This window comes from Arachis hypogaea, chromosome 18, assembly GCF_003086295.3.
Source record: "Arachis hypogaea cultivar Tifrunner chromosome 18, arahy.Tifrunner.gnm2.J5K5, whole genome shotgun sequence".
Taxonomy (NCBI): Eukaryota; Viridiplantae; Streptophyta; class Magnoliopsida; order Fabales; family Fabaceae; genus Arachis; species Arachis hypogaea.
This window is the reverse complement of record NC_092053.1, coordinates 61,037,052-61,057,618: the sequence shown is the minus strand read 5'-3', so window position 1 is coordinate 61,057,618 and position 20,567 is coordinate 61,037,052. Positions and strand designations below refer to the sequence as shown.

General features: G+C 41.3%; 1 protein-coding gene and 1 non-coding gene across 2 annotated transcripts; both read left to right on the top strand.

Moving 5' to 3' along the window:
- The first annotated feature begins 4,417 nt into the window (after nucleotides 1–4,417).
- LOC112774047 (small nucleolar RNA R71) lies at nucleotides 4,418–4,521 on the top strand. The gene has a single exon (XR_003188560.1). It is a non-coding gene; the product is annotated as a small nucleolar RNA R71 (small nucleolar RNA).
- A 4,087-nt stretch (nucleotides 4,522–8,608) lies between these two features.
- Nucleotides 8,609–9,205, top strand: LOC140181379 (uncharacterized). Its single transcript, XM_072224930.1, has one exon. It carries the CDS (start codon nucleotides 8,609–8,611, stop codon nucleotides 9,203–9,205), a length of 597 nt encoding a protein of 198 aa, XP_072081031.1.
- The last annotated feature ends 11,362 nt before the right edge of the window (nucleotides 9,206–20,567 follow it).

Below are 20,567 nucleotides of genomic sequence, written 5' to 3'. Positions count from 1 at the left end.
TGCGAACTGATGTTGTAATCAGCTTGGACTGAGTATCTTGCATTCTGTAAAGTGGTGGCTTCCTTGATTGCCAAGACATTGGCATCTTGGTGTTGGCATATGTGGCTGAAGGATTCCTGTAAGTGTAAATTCTGTTCCCTTTGCAGATCCAAGAATCTTGATTCAAAGTTCCTTTGCATATCCATCATTTTTAGGTGAAAGTCCTCTTGTCTCTCCTGAGACCTCATGTATTGTTGAGACATTCCTTCCATGATTTCCTGCATTCTGCTCATATCCATGGGGTCTCTAGGAGTTCGTTGTCTTCTTTCTGGAATTGCTTGCTCTTCTTGCTCTTCTTCTCTGTCTTCTCCTTCCTGTCCTTCTTGTTCAGCTTCTTGCTCTTCTTCCGCTTGTTGCCCTTCTTCATTTCTTCTTTTTGTATGTCTTGGAGGAGTTGGGCCAAGAGTCATTCTGTACGCAGTTATGGCCAATCCAGGATATAGCCAATTAGGTCTTTCATCTTCAAGTGGTACTTGGGCATCGATGCATAGTCTAATGATGGTGCTAGGGAAGTGGAGCCAGGATTCAGGATCACTTTTCTCACTAAACTCTTGTATCTGTTCAGCAATGAGTTTATGAACTTTGATTTCCCCTCCCACCATAATGCAATGTAGCAAAATGGCTCTTTTAGGGACTATTTCTGAAGAGTTTGCAGTGGGTAGGATGGATCTCCTAACTATTGCATACCACCCTTTAGCTTCCGGTGTTAGGTCTCCCCTTCTCAAGACTCTTGGAGCCCCTCTTGTTTTTCTCACCCATTCAGCTCTGATGGCACAAAGGTCTTCAGCAATAGTTGTATAGTCAGGTTCTCCTATCATCCTTTCTTCATAACTTGCTTGGCTGAAATGTATGTTTTTCAGGCCAAGAGTTTTCATGATTGCTTTGGGACTGAAGTCAACTTCCACCCCTCTCACATAGCTTTTGTATGTGGGTTTCTTGGTTGGATCCTCCCTTACTGCATTTGCATAAAACTCTTTCACCAGGTTGATGTTGATTTTAGTGATTGGCTTAGTCAGGAGCTCCCACTTCCTCTTTTTGATCTTTTCCCAAACACCTGGGAACTCATCCTTTTCAAGGTCAAAGGGAACCTCAGCTAGTACCGTTTTAGGTCTCATCCATTCGGCTTGAATCTCATGGAAAACTGATCTGTATCTCCATGCATCGAATTCCCTGTTTTCCTCCATTGGCTACTTGTCTTTTCTTCTTTTGTGGCTAGATGAAGCTGCCATTGGTTCTTTAGTTTTGGTAAGTGACAAGCTAAAGTTGACAAGGTGAAGCAAGGAAGTGTTGTTGGAAGTGTGGGGAGGTTGTTTTCGGCAAGAGATAGTTTATGCTATGATGAAGGAAATGTGCATGAAGGAGATTTGGTGGTGTTGAACTCGTTCCCCAAGTGGTTCTTTATAGTGCCCGTAAGTGCAAAATGGACGGCTAGGGTGATTTGTGAAGGGTGGCTTGATGGTAAATATATGAATTAGGGAGAAGGACGAATTGCTTTTCATTTTCTTGGAAGTATTCTGGGTGCATTAGGTTGTACATGTAGCAATCTTTTCTTGCAGAACTTCCTTTTCCCATGTGTTAGCTTCAAAGACTTGTGAACTTTCTTTTTGACCAAGCACCGTACCTCCCTTTGTCTTTTTCCTCCATTTTTGTCTTTTCTTTTGTACCTGCACAAACAAACAAGTTTGCTATCATTTTTCGGTCCATGTGAATGATGAATAGTACTTGCACATGTAAATCAATGATTGACTTCATGAGCTTATAGCCGTGACTTTTGTATATATGCACACTTATTATTGGACACCAAACTTAGTGTTTGGTAAAGTCTCCTAATGACATGAAATCCATATTGGTTGTCCTTAATGAATGTGCATAATTCTAATAAATCATAGTCACTTTGGCTCTTTGATTCTAAACAAAGTTACTACCCTAAGTAATTGAAACCAAAGTATTAAAACATGCGAATGGTATACTTGTCATGAATTTTGAAATCCAGAGGAACTTCTTGCTTTTCATAAACTGTGTTCAAGAGGAACACCAAACTTAATGTTTGGTCGTGCACCTTGAATGAAAGATGGAATCCAATTTGAGTAAGATTTGGGAGTGCCTTCAGGCACACCAAACTTAGAGACCAATTGTAATTTACATGCAAAGTTTAGTGCACTTTATCAATAGTTGTCCTGAGGATTCAAGTTCATGCATAAGAAACCATGCTTTATTAGATGTAAAGCAAAGCACTAAAGATTAAGGATACTAAAAACATGGGTTGCCTCCCATGAAGCGCTTCTTTAACGTCACTAGCTTGACGGTTGTCCCTTGTTAGGGTGGATTGTAGTGCTTGACGTCTTCTCCTCTCACTATGCAAACGTCCCCACTTGATTCCTTCATGACCTCTAAATGTTCCATAGAAAGAACTTTCCTGATTGTGAACACTTGAGGGCGCTGGGAAGGAATTGTTTTGAGGCCAGGTGGGATTGGCAGATAATGACTTGATATCACTTTATCTCCCAGAGAGAAACCTTCAGTGGGAATTTTCTTGTTTCTCCACCCTCTTGGCAATTTCTTTACAATTTTTCCCTTTCTCTTGAAGCTTTCTTCATTGACCCTTATGTCAGGAGGATCCTTCTGATCTGTTTCTATTGATTCTTGTGGCTTTAACTCTTGCAATTCTTGTTTGCTTTCCAAGGACTGTTTCATAGTTTCAGCTGCCGGATTGCTTTCTTCCAAACACAGATGGCTACTCTCATCCTTAGGCTTTTCATGTTCTGGTTCAGGCTCAGATGCAGGTTTGAAAACATTGAAAATGAGCTGTTCATCATGTATTCTCAAAATTAGCTCTCCTTGTTCTACATCTATGAGTGCTCTAGCAGTGGCTAGAAATGGCCTCCCCAGAATGATGGGGTGTAGGTAGCTTTCCTCCATGTCCAAAATGACAAAGTCTGTAGGGAAAAAATAATTTTCCACTTTCACCAGCACATTCTCAACTACCCCTTCAGCTTGCTTCTGAGTTTTGTCAGCCAGTTGTATGATTACATCAGTGGATCTCACCTCATTCAGTTGTAGCCTCTTCATAAGAGTTAGAGGCATCACATTTATGCTAGCTCCTAGATCACAGAATCCTCTGTCAATTTTTGTTTCTCCTATGATGCAAGGAATATGAAAACTTCCTGGGTCTGTTTTCTTAGAGACTGTGTCCTTCTTGATGAGAGCACTGCATTCTTTGTTCATTGTTACCGTTTGTCCTCCCTTCAAAACTCTTTTCTTGCTCAACAATTCCTTTAAATACTTGATGTGTGTAGGCATTTGATGGAGAATCTCAAGAAAGGGAATATTGATATGGAGAGACTTAAATGTCTCTAAAAACCTTGAATAGGTTTTCCCTTTTTCACTTCCTCCTAACCTCTGAGGAAATGGTGCTTTTGGTTGGTATATTTCCAGCATGCCTTTTTGCAGTTCCTTGGCTTGCTCAGTTTCACTTTCCTGCTTAGCTTCCTCCACACCTTCCTTCAATATGGTGATGGCCTTGCATTCTTCCCATCTCACTCTCTTTTGTTCCCCTTTTGGATTCTTTTCTGTGTCACTAGGGAACACTGCAGTTGATTTCGGGGTCTGTTGAGATAGCTCTCCTACTTGAGACTCCATCCTCTTGAGTTTTTCACCATGGTTCCTTAAGGTAGCTCTCACATCATCCCTGAAGCTTTTCAATTCGGTTATGTCTTGACTCATGGTTGCCATTATTCCTTCTATCCGGTTTAATTGATCTTGAAATTGTTGGTTCGGATTAGGTTGGGTAGGTTGATTATTTTGGCCATGATATGGTGGTTGGGAGTAAGTGTTTTGTGTGGCTTGGTATGATCTTTGGTTGGAGTTTTGGTATGTGGAATTGTTATGTTGGTTGTGGTTGTAAGGTTTGTGGTTTTGTGGTTGGGTTTGTTGGTTCCCCCACCCAAAGTTTGGGTGATTTTTCCATCCTGGGTTGTAAGTGTTGGAATGTGGATCATATGATTGCCTTTGTTGGTTTCCCACATAGTTGGCCTCTTCCCAATCACCTCCTTCAATGCTTACTTCCTCTTGATCTTGTGTGTGTATTGCAGCTACTTGCTTTGTTTCTAATTGCCTGGTAAGCTCTGCTAGTTGCTTGGCAAACACCTTGTTTTGGGCTAGAATTGTATCAACATGGTTCAGCTCCATGACTCCCTTAGTGTTGTGCCTCTCTGATGCATAGTAGTACTCATTCTCAGCCACTGTCTCAATCACTTCAATGGCTTCTTCCACAGTCTTTTTCCTGTTCAATGAACCTCCTGATGAATGGTCTACAGCCTTCCTTGATTCATAAGACAGTCCATCATAGAAAATATGCAATTGCACCCAATCATGGAACATGTCTGGTGGGCATTTCCTTGTCAAATCCTTGAATCTCTCCCATGCCTCGTAGAGAGTTTCACCATCTTGTTGTCTAAAAGTCTGAACCTCAGATCGAAGCCTATTGACCTTTTGTGGGGGGTAGAAACGTGCCAGAAACTTGCTTTCCACCTCATCCCATGTTGTTAGACTCCCCCTTGGGAATGATTCCAGCCACTTAGCTGCTTTGTCCCTAAGTGAAAATGGGAACAAAAGCAGTTTATAGGCATCTTCCTGGACTCCATTGGACTTCACAGTGTCACAAATTCTCAGGAATTTTGTGAGATGTTGGTTGGGATCTTCATTAGCACTCCCACCAAATGAACAATGATTCTCCACAAGTGATATTAGCTGTGGTTTGAGTTCAAAATTGTTGGCCTGAATGGGTGGTTTCTGAATGCTGCTACCACAATTCCCAGAGGTTGGGTTTATGTATGAACTAAGAACCCTCCTCTCAGGAATGGCATTGTTTCCATCAGCTCTCTCATGGTTGTGAACTTCTCTATCCATGTTGAGATCTAGAGCTTCCTCAAAATTGTCCTCAGATTCTCCTTCAGATTCTTCTTCTCCCAGTACTCTCTTCCCTCTTGCTTCCCTTCTAAGTCTATGAAGGGTCCTCTCTGGTTCGGTATATGGAGGAGTTGATGTCTCTCCTCTCCTACCTGTCATACAAGAACACAGCACAGGCAACAAACAAGTGAAATACTCTTGGTTAATGGAAGAGTATGGTTAGAGCAATTGAGGAATTAATTCAAACAGTTAGTGAGTCAGTGGGTTAGTTGCTTGAATTTAAAGGCATAAAGAAAGAAAGCATGTAACAGAGTGCAGAAATTAAAATTCAACAAGTAACTTGTACTGAATTAATCAAAACAAAAAAAAATGCTCAATCTAGTTAACTTCCAATTTGAGAATTGTCAATCGAAAACCAATCCCCGGCAACGGTGCCATAAACTTGATGCGCATAAACTAGTTATGCTACGATTTAGGAAATTGCACGATCGGCAAAATTCCTTCCGGCAAGTGCACCGGTTATCGTCAAGTAAAAACTCACAATAGAGTGAGGTCGAATCCCACAAGGATTGGTTGAGTGAGCAATTCGGATTAGAAGTGTGTTCTAGTTGAGCGGAATCAAGATTTAGATGAGAATTGCGGAATGTAAAATTGGCAGGAAAAGTAAATGACAAGAAATTGAAATGGCGGAATCTTAAATTGCATGAATTAAAGAGCAGAAGCTAAATTGCTGAAATTAAAAGGGAATGGGGGTGATTGCATAAATTGAGTTGCAGAATGTAAAGAGAAAGTGGAAATCAGAAATGGGGAATTCATTGGGTGTTAGGAGATATTGAGATCTCCGAATCAAAACATGTATATCTCTTCCTCAACCAATGCATTCATTGAATTTTGCTTGGCAATCTTATATGATTGGATCCCAATCCCTTGGCTCACCAATTCTCTCTAAAAACAAACAAATTCCCAATCCCTTGGTTTAAATGTTCATAAGAAAAGATGATGCTCGATCACTGATTATACCACACAGTTTCATGAACCACAATTTGGTAGGATTACATGTCACAATATCCATCCAAACCCCAATCCAATTCACTGTGAGAAAGCTTCTCTAGCATGAATCCTCCATTCCTTTCCCAAGGTTCCGAAGGATTCCAATTATGGGTAGTTTCTTTCCCAAGACAACTACCCAATGGAATTAGATCGAGAAGCTTTCTAACAAAATTCAAGAGAAAAGATTGAAGAAGAAGATAAACTATTATTGATTCATTGAATTACAATAGAGCTCCCTAACCCAATGAAAGGGGGTTTAGTGAGTCATAGCTCGGAATTCAATTACAAAGAAATGAAAACTAGCTAAATGCAAAAGTAAAAGTTCCAAAAGTCCCTCTCTAACTTAAATTCTATCCTATTTATACACTTTCTATATTGAGCTTCTGTTGTGTTTCTTGGGCTTTGAGGCCTCTCCCTGCTTTCCTTTTGCTTTGGGTTTATGATCCATAATCTTGATGAGGCTGCTGATCCAAATTCTGTAACATTCATTGAGCCAACTTAGTGATAATCAAATAATGACACATGACTCAACAAATTGAAATTTCAGACTCATCAATCCTTCAGGCCCAGTCCCATAAACCATGATATTCAATTGGGTTTCATGCCAGAGTAAGTTTAAGTTAATGTTTGTGCTCAAAGACTAACTTAAACCGCAATATTTTTGGCCCAGAAACCTTTTCCAAGAGTGGCGTTTAAGTTGCAGTTTAAGCTTAAACTACAGCTTAAACGCCAGACACTTCCAGTGAAGCCTTTTGTAGAGGCACGTTTAAGCTTCAGTTTAAGGTTAAACTGAAGCTTAAACGTGGAAATGGAAGAAGGCAGCCCTGGAGAGTCATGTAGTCGAACACGTTTAAGCTTCAGTTTAAGGTTAAACTGAAGCTTAAACATGGATATAGGAAGGGCAGCCCTGGAGGTCGAACACGTTTAACCTCCAGTTTAAGGTTAAACTGGAGGTTAAACGTGGAAATGGAAGGAGGCATCCTGGAGGTCGAACACGTTTAACCTCCAGTTTAAGGTTAAACTGGAGGTTAAACGTGGAAGCTTAGAAGGGTAGCCCTGGAGGTGTCGAACACGTTTAACCTCCAGTTTAAGGTTAAACTGGAGGTTAAACGTGGAAATGGAAGGAGGCATCCTGGAGGTCGAACACGTTTAACCTCCAGTTTAAGGTTAAACTGGAGGTTAAACGTGGAAGCTTAGAAGGGTAGCCCTGGAGGTGTCGAACACGTTTAAGCTCCAGTTTGAGGTCAAACTGGAGCTTAAACGTGGAAATGGAGAGAGCAACCCTGGAGGAGAAAACTTGGTCGAACACGTTTAAGCTCCAGTTTGAGGTCAAACTGGAGCTTAAACGTGGAAATGGCTCCCTGGTGCTTTTCCCATTCTGGCGTTTAACCTCCAGTTTAAGGTTAAACTGGAGGTTAAACTTCAATTTCAGCATTTCTTAGCCTTCCTGATTCTGGCGTTTAAGCTCCAGTTTAGGCTTAAACTGGAACTTAAACTCCACATGTGATATTCAAGCTTCCTTTATTGATTTTGTTGCTTCCTTGCTTAGCCTCTTCTTCCCTGAAATCATCCAAACAATTGCATCAAAGTCTTGCAAAATTTCATGAGAAATCTTCCATTAATAGCATTCAAGTAATATAACTAAAAACTCATGGAATTTGCATCAAAATCATACTGTTTGGATGGTTCATTGCTTTGTTCTCATTTTAACCATTCTTGGTTACTTTAAGCTCAAGAAAATGCATAAAACAACTAAAACTAACAGAAAAATGCTAGTGAAACTAGCCTAAGATGCCTTGGCATCAGTACCCACCAAGTGTTTGATCAAATGCTTGGAAGGATGTTAGAGTAGATTTTGAGCATTCTTGGCTTGGAAAGAGTGATTGGGCAATCTTGAGTCATGAAAACCCAACTCATGTTGGTGATCTAGAGTTGTTAGCTAATATTGTTTCCATTAACGCTAATCTTTTGCTAATTAAATTAGTGAGTTGATTAGGACTTTTGGAATATTGTTTCCATTGACGCTAATCTTTTGCTAATTAAATTAGTAAGTTGATTAGGACTTTTGGATTGAGATTAGCTAGTCTTATTAGACTTTCTCCGAGTGTGAGGATAACATGATACCTTCCTCAATCGACGGAGATGACGTAATGAGATAAATTCTTGTTTATTATTGTAGTATGATTGATTAGTCTTGTTTGACCTTCTCCCTTTGTGTTGGAGTTGACTAAATAAGATGAATTAATCATTGCATGACTAGGATAGAAAGCCTATGATCTCAATCTTTGCCATGAATGTCTCTCTTTATTAATTTCTTCCTTTAATTGCATTCTTTACTTTTCTTGTCATTTAAATTTTCTTGCCCTCTCACCAATAAAAAAAAACCCCTTACCCCCTTTTCATAGCCAATAATCAAACACTTTATTGCAATTCCTTGTGAGATGACCCAGAGTCCAAAATACTCCGGTTATTTCTTATTTGGGGTTTGTTATTTGTGACAACCTAAAATTTAATTTGATGCGAGAGTTGTTTGTTGGTTTGGAGCTATACTTGCAACGTAAATATTTTGTGAAATTCCTTACCTACAACGACTTTTGTTTGTGTCAAATTAATGAGACTACGTATAGCCCACCGCTTCAGCTCGGTAGAACACCCCCAAACAAACGGACAGGTGGAATTCGCAAACAAAATAATCATCAAAGGACTCAAGAAACGGCTCGATGAAGCCAAAGGAATATGGGCCGACGAACTCAGATCGGTCCTATGGTCATACCGAACCACTCCCCAAACGACCACAGGGGAAACCCCTTTCCGATTAACATACGGAGTGGAGGCCGTCGTCCTAGTGGAGATAGGAGACCCAAGCCCCAGGAAAACGGTCGAAGGTAACGACGAGGAAGCAGAACGAGACCTCATCGACGAAGAAAGAAGCATAGCCCATGTCAAAGAGCTAGCCCTTAAACAAAGAATCAGCTTAAGATACAACCACAGCGTCATCAAACGAGAATTTGCGCCCGACGACCTCGTTCTACGACGAAACGACATCGGAGCCCCGACCCCAGGGGAAGGGAAACTCACCCCCAATTGGGAAGGACCATACAGAATCAAAGCCACAATCGGAAGGGGAGCGTACAAGCTCAAACGACTTAACGGCGACGAAATTCTGAGAACATGGAACGCCGCCAATTTGCGATGCTACTACACTTAGATTGACCGCCATAGGTCCTCCCTTGTCTTTTTCAATTTCCTTTTACTCAGATTTTACCTCTTTACTACATTTGTTTTCCTTGTTTAAATTAAAGTATTAAACTCGGGTACTCTTTCCCGCCATCACAGAGGGTTTTAACGAGGCCCAAATAAAATTCCACTATGTTCTACCCTTCCCCCTTCTACCTCCCAAAATGGAATAGAAACACAGCCACAAACACCAAGAATTGATCACCCTCGGGCCTAACAAACGGATATCCCCAAACACTAGCGGCCTACTAAAGGTCCTAAGTCACGACGGCTTAAAGATATAACGGCTCAAAATAAACATAAAGCCCGAACGGCCACACGAGTCATTAAAAAGAAAGCAAACTATAAGCGGCCGCGATGGCACAACCCAGAGTTCAAAACATACCAAATACACGGCCCACGGCCAACCAAATATCCAAAACAAAGACTAAGTTCAAAGCAAACTAAAATTACAAGATATAAAATTACTCAAGGTCAAGAATTCGGCCATCACGGACGGTCTTGAAAGCCCCCATCACAGACACGTCCACACCCGGAGCCAACACCAAAGCCTGAGCCCTCATCGTCTCCTCGGTGGCAACGATCGCACTCTTAGCATCAGCCAACAACTCCGTCTTCTCCTTCTTCGGGGCAGCAACTTCAGCCTTCAAAACTTCCAGCTCGCCAAGAAGCACGGCAGCCTGAGAACCCGCGTCGGAAGCCCGTTGTCGCTCCGCGCCCAGTTGGGAAAGAAGTGAAGTCTCGACCTCAGAAAGACGGAGGATCTCCGCCCCAGCTTCCTTGGAAGACTTCACTGCCTTCTCCCTCGCTACCTCGGCAGCCTCGAGCTGCTCTTTCAACTTAGCCACCTCAGCTTGCGAATGACGGAGCTTCTTGTCCAACAAACCGACCTGAGCCATCACTGGCTCAGCCTTCCGAACAACAACAGCAGATCGGAGGAGGGCACGATACACCGACTTAGCCTGGAACGAAACATCACAATCATCAAAAAATGGCTCTGTGCCAGGCATCAAGTGCTGATCTATGAACCCCGAAGCATCAAAACGTCGATCCATCACACTGGGCACAGCACCCTCCTCCTCAAAAGTCTTGCTGCTAGGTTCCTCAGGCCTCTTTCTCTTCCAAGAAGCCTTGACAGCCGTGACCACAATGACTTCAGGCGAGTTCACGAGACCAGGCGAAGCCCGAGCGTCGGCCCTCACCCACGACGAAACCACCTCCTGAGAAATAGCCTGAGAATCCACAGCGGGATTAGAGACAGGGGTAGCAGGAGACGACGATCCCTCCTCCCGATCCATCGCTGCCTTCAGCCGTGCCAGAGAAGTCAAACCGTCAGCCATCTCAGCTGAAAGAAACCAAAGAAAAATCAAGTTACAAAATTAGGAGAACAAACATGAAAACCAAGAAAGAGACAGCCACATACCAATATACGTCCGACAAGCCTCAAGATCCCCCATGACGTCTCGAGGATTTAACGGGTGCTCGCCAAACAAATGCCAAAAGACACTAGCAATGTCCTTATCCTCGGGAGACAAACCATCATAAGTAACCTTAGTCAAAACCGACGGCCCAGCACCGAAATTCCAATAGGTCGGAAACTGGTGCTCGCCCTCTAACGTCAGCCAAAATGGATGATGCCCCTGGACAGGGCGTACTTTAAAATACTCCCTCTTGAAACCATGAAAAGAATCCTCAAACAAACCAAAAATACGGCGATGAGGTTGAGCCCGGAACGACATATACCCTTTCTTATGCTTCCCCTCCTTAGTCGGAAGAGTGCATAAGAAAAGAAAGAGAAACACAGGAACAGAGGCCGGAAGATCGAGATACTGACACACCAGCTCAAAAGACCGGACGGCGGCCCAGCTATTCAGATGGAGCTGAGACGGCGCCACGGAACACCGACTCAGCAAGTCCTGAACAAATGGCGAAAAAGGAAATCGCACGCCGAGCCGAGTGAACATTGACTCATAAACCCACATCCAGTCCGGCACAGTGGGCGAATCGAGGTTCAAATAGCAAACACGCTCATCGGCATCTGGGAGGGCAAGCTCGTACTGCCGCTCCGCGTCGCCGCCGCCACAAATCGCCCCCTGATCACGGAGCCTCTGAAGATCGGCCTCCGTCATCCGCGACGGAACGCCCCACACATCGCTAGTCACCCAAGTGTAGCGAGTGGGGATGCCCCTGGAAGGGGCTATCGGAGTACCCACACCCTCACTCCTCCGCCGGTGCATACCTAAAATAGGGAGGAGCACCACTATCAGCCTACTAACCCTACGCAGAAGCAAGGAAGACAAAAACCTACTACCTATTATCGAATCAACATGGCGGTGCTCAGCCCCTTCAAACACGAATACCACCACCTAAAAAACACGAATGCAGCATGAAAGAAAAAAAATGGCAAAATAACGCATGGCAAATACAGAACAACAGATACACCACAAAAACAAAAACAAAAAGAACGAAGCATGCCAACCTGATAATGCAGAAAAAGAGCCTGGAAAAAGCTTGAGAAGCAGAAGCAGCAACTCGAAGAAACACCAGAGAGCACCACAGAGAGAAGGAGAATTTTTCAGAAGAGAGAACGAAAAGAAAATGAAATGAACGAGGGAAGTGAAGTGGAAAGCCAAAACGGTTTCAAAAGGGGCAAAGAAAAGACGCAAATAACCCTAAATTATAAAAGGGCGCATAGGGGCAATAAAGGAAAAGACACCTAGAAAATGTTCCCTCACAATAAATGCCCCCTTGGAAGGAGAAACCAATAAAGAACGCCTCGAAAAATGCAACAGGCGCATCGAGCACGGAAGAGACACGTCAAGGCCAAAATGGCCAGACAAATCCTCAAAACGACCATCAAGACTAGGGCCGACCTTGCTCGCTCTCCCGACGACAGACCGACCTTGCTCGCTCTCCCGCTGCGGAGGCAACTGTTACGGATCTGACCCACGGATCCACGACCCGGGAACAAACCTGAACCCAGTTACCCGGGTCCGACCCGCCAGGTTCTTCTAGAAGGACCAAAGCCGGCTCTCTAGGACTCCTAACCGACTTTCGAATACAAACGTCTCCCTTATCTTAACCAAACAAGATAAGATAAGATAACCACCATCACCTATAAATAAGAGGACCCAAGTCCCTCTAGGTATTCATTCATTCCTCACACCTTATACCTCTTAGATCCATTCTGACTTGAGCGTCGGAGTGTCTTTGCAGGTACCTCCCCCCATTGCTCCAGTTAAAACAATCCGGCATCTGCTTCGACCCGCAAGTTCCCGATCCATCTCTGAATCCGTACCGGAGACATCCAGTACATATATATATAGTATAATAATCATAAGATACTAGCCTAGCCCGCAGAATTTGGGCCGACTAGTTAAATACTGACATACAGAGTTTTGAAAGTAAACAGCTTATACAGAATATCACTCCCAAAGTAAGCCTCTAAGGCAAAAATAAATACAAAAGTGAGAGTACAATTCAAAATAACCCTACTAACAACAAAATAGAATAAGATCCTCCACTCTGCTACCATCAAGCAACTCACTGAGGTAGGTTGCGACCTGCATCTGAAAAATAACAACAACGTATGGAATGAGAACCAGAGGTTCTTAGTATGGTAACAGTACCGAGTAATGTAAGATGTAAGACCCCGGGACGCCAGAGGCAATCCTAGAACTTCATACCAAACAGATATTCAAGCTTAACAAAATAAATAACTTAAACCGTAAATAATAGATAAGGTATTTAATATTAAGGGATTTCTAACTAAAACTAGTCACCGCTGTCCCACAGCCTTCACCAACCTACCCTCTGTGTGATCCCATCTCCACCGCCTACCTAACCTCCTCAGCACCAGACAGTCACAGATAATGCAATCAAGTAAAACACAGGTAATATTCATATATCACAGTTAATTCAAGAAGCAAGTAGGCATATTATACAATTAGACAAACTCAAGTAATCAAAGCAAACAAGCATATAAGAAATGCATATGATGAATGCCTGTCCTATTGGCTCGTGATATCACTTGTCGGTTCGTAAATGCCAATCCGACATATCCTCTTGGATGTAGCCTTTTCTACCACGCCAGGGATATAGTGCCTGCACACTCATGCAACAGTGAATCTGCTACGCTAGAGATATAGTATCCTGCACTCATGTAGTAGGGAGTCTACTACGCCAGGGATATAGGCCCCGCACACTTCATGCAGCAGAGAAAGAAACAACAACAACTCATGCAGCAGAGAAATCTGCTACGCCAGGGATATAGGCCCTGCACACTCTCAACAATATCTACTCATACAGCAGAGGAATCTGCTACGCCAGGGATATAGACCCCGCACACTCTCATATAATCCAATAATTTCACCATTACAACTCCTAGTCCTCGACTCATCTCAACCATTGTCCATCGACCTCAAATCATCACCAGTCATCACCATTTCTCATCTCAAATCATTTTCAATTACCAATTCTCAACATTCCAAGGATATAGTGCCTGGCACACTTTCCTTTAATATCCATCAAGCTCATAATAACCATCATCAGTTCTTAATTCCATCCCGAACTCACTGGTTCATCAGCTTCTCAATTCGTTGTCAGTAATCACCAAGTTCACTACTCTTCCTTCTCTTCCAACCAAACTCATCCTCAATACACCAGAAACCTAAAATTAAATCTTCTAGGAGCTTTCCATTGTTTTGGTACCCGAAAATAAGGCAAAGAGTCTTAAATAGGTGTCACAGAAGTTCACAAGCTTGTTGGGAAGATGAAATAGTTAAAAACAGAATTTTAGTTGAAAAACAGGGCATGTGCGTACGCACAGGTAGTAAAATTTTTAACTCGGTTCATCCGCACAAGGCGTGCGAACGCCCTCAACAGAGTGCACCTTCTAACGTGTGCGTGCGCACAGGTTGCAAAACTTCGTTGGTTGTGTGTGCGCACAGGTCGTGCTAGCACTCTCATCAGCAAGCCTTCTCCTATGTGTGCATGCGCATAATGCTATGCGTGCCCACATGTTTAAAAGCTCACAGGGGTGTGCGTACGCACAAGGCTGTGCGTGCGCACACAAACCAGAAATCACAAATTCTGCAGCATGCACAGAATTCAGATTTTGACACCAAACTTTGAATGATCATAACTTCTTCTACAAAAATCCATTTCCTATAAAACTTCATATCCATTTAAATATTTTTCAATGAACTTTAATTTAAAGCAAATTTCAACAAATTTTGAAAATTGAGGCTCAAGTTATGATCCGCCAAAGTTCACCAAAAATCTATTTTTACCAAAAACCTCAAAACCTCAATTTTAACCAACTAAATTCAAAACCAAATCAAAACCTGCTTAATCATCATAAAACACTACCACACCCAACATTTTACCATTTTATATCATTCTTCTCAATTTTACACCTAAATTACTCAACCATTACACCATATCTCACTACTTATCCATAATTTCCAATTCAATCATAAATCCACACACATAATCATCATCAACCAACAACAACCTCAACAACCAAAATAAATCCTCATCAATTCCAGTAATTATTACCAAACAATATCTAACATTAACCAAATCCATCATAAAACTCATCAACACCAATAAGTCTCAACAATCATCATCAACCACAATAACCAACAGTCAAAATCATCATCAACATCCATCTCCAAATCTCAACACCCACTAACCCAATTCATCCATAATCATCATCTAACAATATGTATAGCATCACATTCAAACCCATTCATCCTACATCCAAACCTTCATCAAGCATACATTTATATACAATTAATCATACAATCACATCTTTCAACCTATCTTAAGGTCAACTAGCTTAAGTGTCCAGTGATATTACATATTACATAGAGGAGAATGAAACCATACCTTGGCCGCTGACGTCAGGATTTCTACCAGTAAAGAAATTCATAGAAACGGTTGCGTTGTAGATATAGTTTCTAAACCGGCAAAAATCCCTTCGTACAAACGTGTTGGGTGTCACAAGTAACAAACCCCTTTAAAAATTATTAACCGAGTATTCGAACCTCGGGTCGTCTTCTCAAGGAACTGCGAGGAAGTGTGTTCTTATTATTGGCTATAAAGGTTGTAATCGGGGTTTAGAAGGTGAAAAGCAAGTAATTTAAATGACGAGTGAATTAAGTGGCAATTAAGAATAAATAATAACTGTAAAGCAACTTTTAGCAAGGTAGAGAAATTAGAGGTCCAACATAGTTATCTCTCTCAACAATAATGAAAGTTGAATCTAAACTCCACTTGGTCAACCTTTACCAGGGTAAGGGAAAGTCAAAGGACTAATTAAGTTGACCTTTGAATCCTAATTATTTCCTAAGAAAAGGTTGGGATTATTTAAGTTCAGCTCAATCAGCAAGATCACGATTATCAATTGTATTGAGTTTAATAACTGTTGAGTTACTAAATTCTTAACCAGAACCAAAAGGGGAAAAAGTAAAGTTGCTGGAATAATAGTAAAAATATCCTTAGATGGGAAGCAATGGTAACTTAAGTCAAAGAGAACAATCATAAACTGAAAATACCTCAATTATCATTAATTCAAATAGAAATTCGTAACATGGAATAATTCATAAATAATAATAATCAATTCAAATGTTGGAATAAATAAAGAGAAGCAATATAAAAAATAAAATTAAACCTGGATCCAGAGTTACTCTTAAAACAAGAAGAAATCCTAAATCCTAAAAGAGAGAGAGAGAAGATCTCCCTCTCAACTAATTCTAAATCATTGAAAGGTGAAAATATGCGAGCTCCCTTTGAATGGATGCATTCCCTCACTTCATAACCTCTGGTCTATGCCTTCTAGACTTAGATTTGGGCCAAAAAGGGCCTCAGAACTCGTTATGAGTGTTTTCTGCAATTTCTGGTACGTGGCCTCTGTCACGCGTCCACGTGGGTCACGCGGTCGCGTCAATTGGAGCTTTTTCTTGCCACGCAGTCGCGTCAGTCATGCGACCGCATCATGTGCGTTCTGCTTAAGGCGCGCGGTCGCGTCAGTTATGCGGCCGCGTCGCTGCTGATTCGTGCTTGGCACGCGATCGCGTCATCCATGCGATCGCATGGATACCAGTTTCTTTAAAGCTCCATTTTGCTTTCTCCTTCCATTTTAGTATGTTTCCTTTTTCATCCTTTAAGCCATTCTGCCTTAGAAAATCTGAAACTACTCAACACACTAATCACGGCATCGAATGGAAATAAAGGTAATTAAAATAATTAATTCTAAAGCATAGGAAACATGTTTTTCATTTACATCCCATAATAAGGAAGGGAAAGTAAAACCATGCAATTAATGTGAATAAGTAGGTGAAGGATTGTATAAATCACTCAAATTAAGCATAAAAGAGCTCATGAAATATGGGTTTATCAACCTCCCCACACTTAAACACTAGCATGTCCTCATGCTAAATCCAAGGTAAATAATTATGGTTAAAGTGATGGAATGTTATGAAATGCAACCTATGCTAAATGCATCTACCTAATGAGTCATGCAGTTCTAATTCATCCACTCATATATAAAGCTTACATGTAGCTAAGTTAATTCACATTCTCAAGGAGTTGTGTGTATATATATATAGCCAACCCTTAAATAATAAAGTACTTTAGCAAATGAGATGGGAAAGAAAACATTGTACAAACTTGCAAAACAATTAGTAAATTTTAAGCACGGATATATGTTGATGAGTTATTGAACCCTCACTAGATTTTGTGTTTACTCTCTAGTCACTCAGTGTTTATTGGGTTTATTCACTCTATTTTTCTTTTTATTCTTAATTTCTACAGCTTTGTTTTTCATCTAACCAATCAACAATTATAGAATATAGTCATACCAAAAAGTCATGAGGTCTTAATTAAGGTTATAATGGGGCCAAGGTAAAGGTAAGGATTTATGTATATGGTTAAGTGAGCTAATAAGTGAATCTTTAATTAGACTAAGATCTCACCTAACATACATATTTAGCAAGATAAAACTTCTTCACCTATTTTTCCATAATTTCCCACTTATTGTAACATGCTCATGTTTTACTTTTTATTTTTATTCCATGTGCATTGTTTTCATTGGGGAATTTTCTTTTTTGTATCCCCTTTTATTTGGATGCTGAAAATTAAAATTTTTTTTTAATGCACATGATAATTGAATCATTTAGATTTTCTCATGAGCATGCTTCCCAAATTTTATTTTATTCCCTTTTACTTTTCTACCTTTTGTTTCTATTACCCATGTTCCAAAAGGTTTCCCGCATTTAACTTCTATTTATAATTTTCTATCTTAAGCTAACCAAGGATTCACTTGGGATTTTATTTTGTTTTTCTGCTTAAGGCTAGTAATTTGGCTAAATAGAATAAAGGGGTTTTGAAAGGCTCAAAGGGGCTAACAAGGGTAATGTAAAAGGTAGGCTAATTTGGGATGAGTGAGCTAAAATCAAATGATAGCCTCAATCATTCTCTTGGTATGTATCTATTCTATATTCTATAATTGGACATATAGATTAAAGCAAAGTAAAAAACATCAGAATAAAAAGAAATGTGACACACAGAAATGAAATTATGGTTTGAATGCAACCATACAATTTAAGCTCAAGACTCACAGGCTGTGTGTTCTCTAACTCAAGCATCATATATCATTCATATATTGTATGCAGGTTTAGTTAAAAATTCCCATTATTCTCTTGAAAAAAAATTATTTAGGGTAGCTTTTAAAGTTTTAATGTTCCTCCTTGATGAAATGTTGTCAACTAACATGTAATGCTATATATACAAGGTGTGGGTTGTTTTGATTCTGTTAAAGTTTTCAGTTTACTTCCTTTTTATATTTTTCTATTTAAACTATACTATCTTATGCTAAAAAGGGTAAACTATACTAATTAATCCACTAATAAATCAGAATTGCCAACTAAACTAAATAACTAAAATAAACTAAATGGATGAAGTATGAACTAAAGATGCAAAATGCAGAAAATAGAGTAAAATACACAAGTAGCAATGTATAAGTACTCAAAAAATAACAATAAAAGAAAAAGAGAAAAATACAGAAAAATATCCAAAATAGAAGAAAAAGTATGTAGTAGTTCACCAAAATAAACGCCAGAGATGGCGACCTCCCCACACTTAAAATGAAACATCGTCCTCGATGCTCAATCAAGCCTGGTGTGAAGGAGTGTCATCACTGGTAGGGATGGCAGCTGGGGTCTCTGTGGTGGTGGTGGGCTTGGGGTCTGGCTGCTGTAGAGGTGGGATGAACTGGAGCGGGATCTCCGGATCTGCAGCCTCTATCTGGTGCATAACCTCCTGATGCGGGGCAGCCTGCTCTGTGGCTGCCTGCTGATGAGTCTCCGCCTGGGAATGAGGCTCCTCCTCGTGCTCATCCTCCTCCTCGTGCTCATCCTCTGATGGCTCTGAAGGGGTGTCGGGCTCGGAAGGGATGTCGGCGCCCTGTCTGATCATCAGCTTCAGATGGAAATAGCGTCGCCTGCTGCGGCGCTCTAATCTCTCATACCGGCGCCTGTTACGGCGCTCCATCTGATCAAGCTGGCGGAATAGATGGTGCACGAGGCGATAGAATAGCTCAGAGGCGGGTGGAGGTGCAGTGGTGGCAGCAGGGGCAGCTGGGGCAGCTGTGGATGAAGAGGGTTCAGCAGACGGAGGGGCTGTCTCATCAGTAGCAGTGACAAGTGGTGGTCTGTATCCCAAAGCAAGGAAGTTCCTGCTGTGTGGGATGATCTTCCTGCAGTCCACTGCTGGTGGTCTCTCATCGGCATCCTCCCAAGGCACATCAGCCTGACGGCCTAGCCGTGTAACCAGTAAGGAAAGGGGAGGGTGCCTCGGACGTGGGCCCTGGCCATATAATGCCGGATAAAGTGAGGCAGATAAATGTCCTTACCCTCCAGCACACACCAAAGGAGGGTGATCATGGTAGCCGAGATCTCCGTCTCGTGAGTACTCGGCATCACAAAGTTACTCAAGATTTGATGCCAAAGCCGAGCCTTATCATTTAAGTACACTCTCTTGATCCCTCTAGGCATAGTGGTGTTCTGACCCATCTCTCAAGGAACAGCAGGGTCGAGAGCTATCCTTGCCTTTACAGCATCCCAATCAAACTGCATCTGGCCCATGTCCTCCTCAGCTTGTGCAAAACCATCTGGCTGATCGGACTTGGCTGGGAGCTGGAGAATGGTTTCTATGGCTTCCTTTGTGACCAGAATTAGCTTTCCTCTCAGGTTTACTACATCAAGGGTAGTAAGGTAGTAGTTGCAATAGAATTCCCGGACCCAAGATGCATTGACCTCTGTCAGTGGTCTCTCCAGAAAGTACCAGCCCCTTTGCTTGATTTGTTCAGTAGTGTATTGCTGGAGGGCTTCTGGAATCTTCAAGGTACGTTCCAGGTATAGATTTCTGGAGTTTGCAAAAGCCGGGTACTTCAGTTCACAGTACCGGTTTGCAAATTTTATAGGATCATTTGCAGGAAGCAGTTGGTTAGCTTTCTCCTGCTATGTGAAATTCTTCTCCCGCCATGATGTATCGTGCATTAGAGAAATGATGGACTGGGAGGAATCTCCTCTCTTGCGCTTGCCTTTACCTTTCCTCTGTGAAGCAGACATCCTGAAAAATAGAAAACCAGGAAATGGATAAAACAGGAAAGCAAATAGGCAATTTTAAACAAAGGAAACTCAAAGCGCTAAGAGAGAAATAAAATAAGGAAAATGAGTAAGTGAAATATGATTGAATGAATGTTAAATGGAAAGAAAATAAGCAATATGCCATGGTTAGAAAGTTAGAGGAAAGTGGAAATAATCAGAAAAGAGATTAAAAGGGTTAGTATGGTTAGGATTGGAAAAAGAAATTAGTAAATTAAAATCACTGAGTTAGGAAGGTAAGTGGCATAGAAAAATTCCATATAACAAGGATTCACAGGTAAGAATAGAAGTACTCATAATTGAACAAGCAGTTTATGAACCAGGAAATCAAAAAGGATGAGAAGGTCTGCCATAGCATTCATGTAGTGGTTTGGGTAAAGCAGAGGGAAACAGATTTCAAAAATGCGAAACCAAAACATGAATGAAAACAAATTTTTAAAAAAAAATTGGGCAGCATTCCGGCTAAAATTGGATTGTCCCGGAAAATAAACAGCAATTTAATCAGTTCATATGAATTAAAAAATCAAGCTGCATGTACATATATATAAAATAAACATAAAAACTCAATATAAATAGCAGCAACATACAAGAAAGCAGCATATGAAACATGATTATAGCAGCAACATATTTGCACATAGGGTAAAACAGAAGTAAGAACAGTGC

Bases quoted from the DNA above. Each gene is read 5' to 3' on its own strand.
- LOC140181379 (XM_072224930.1), top strand. From the start codon at position 8,609: ATGAGACTACGTATAGCCCACCGCTTCAGCTCGGTAGAACACCCCCAA.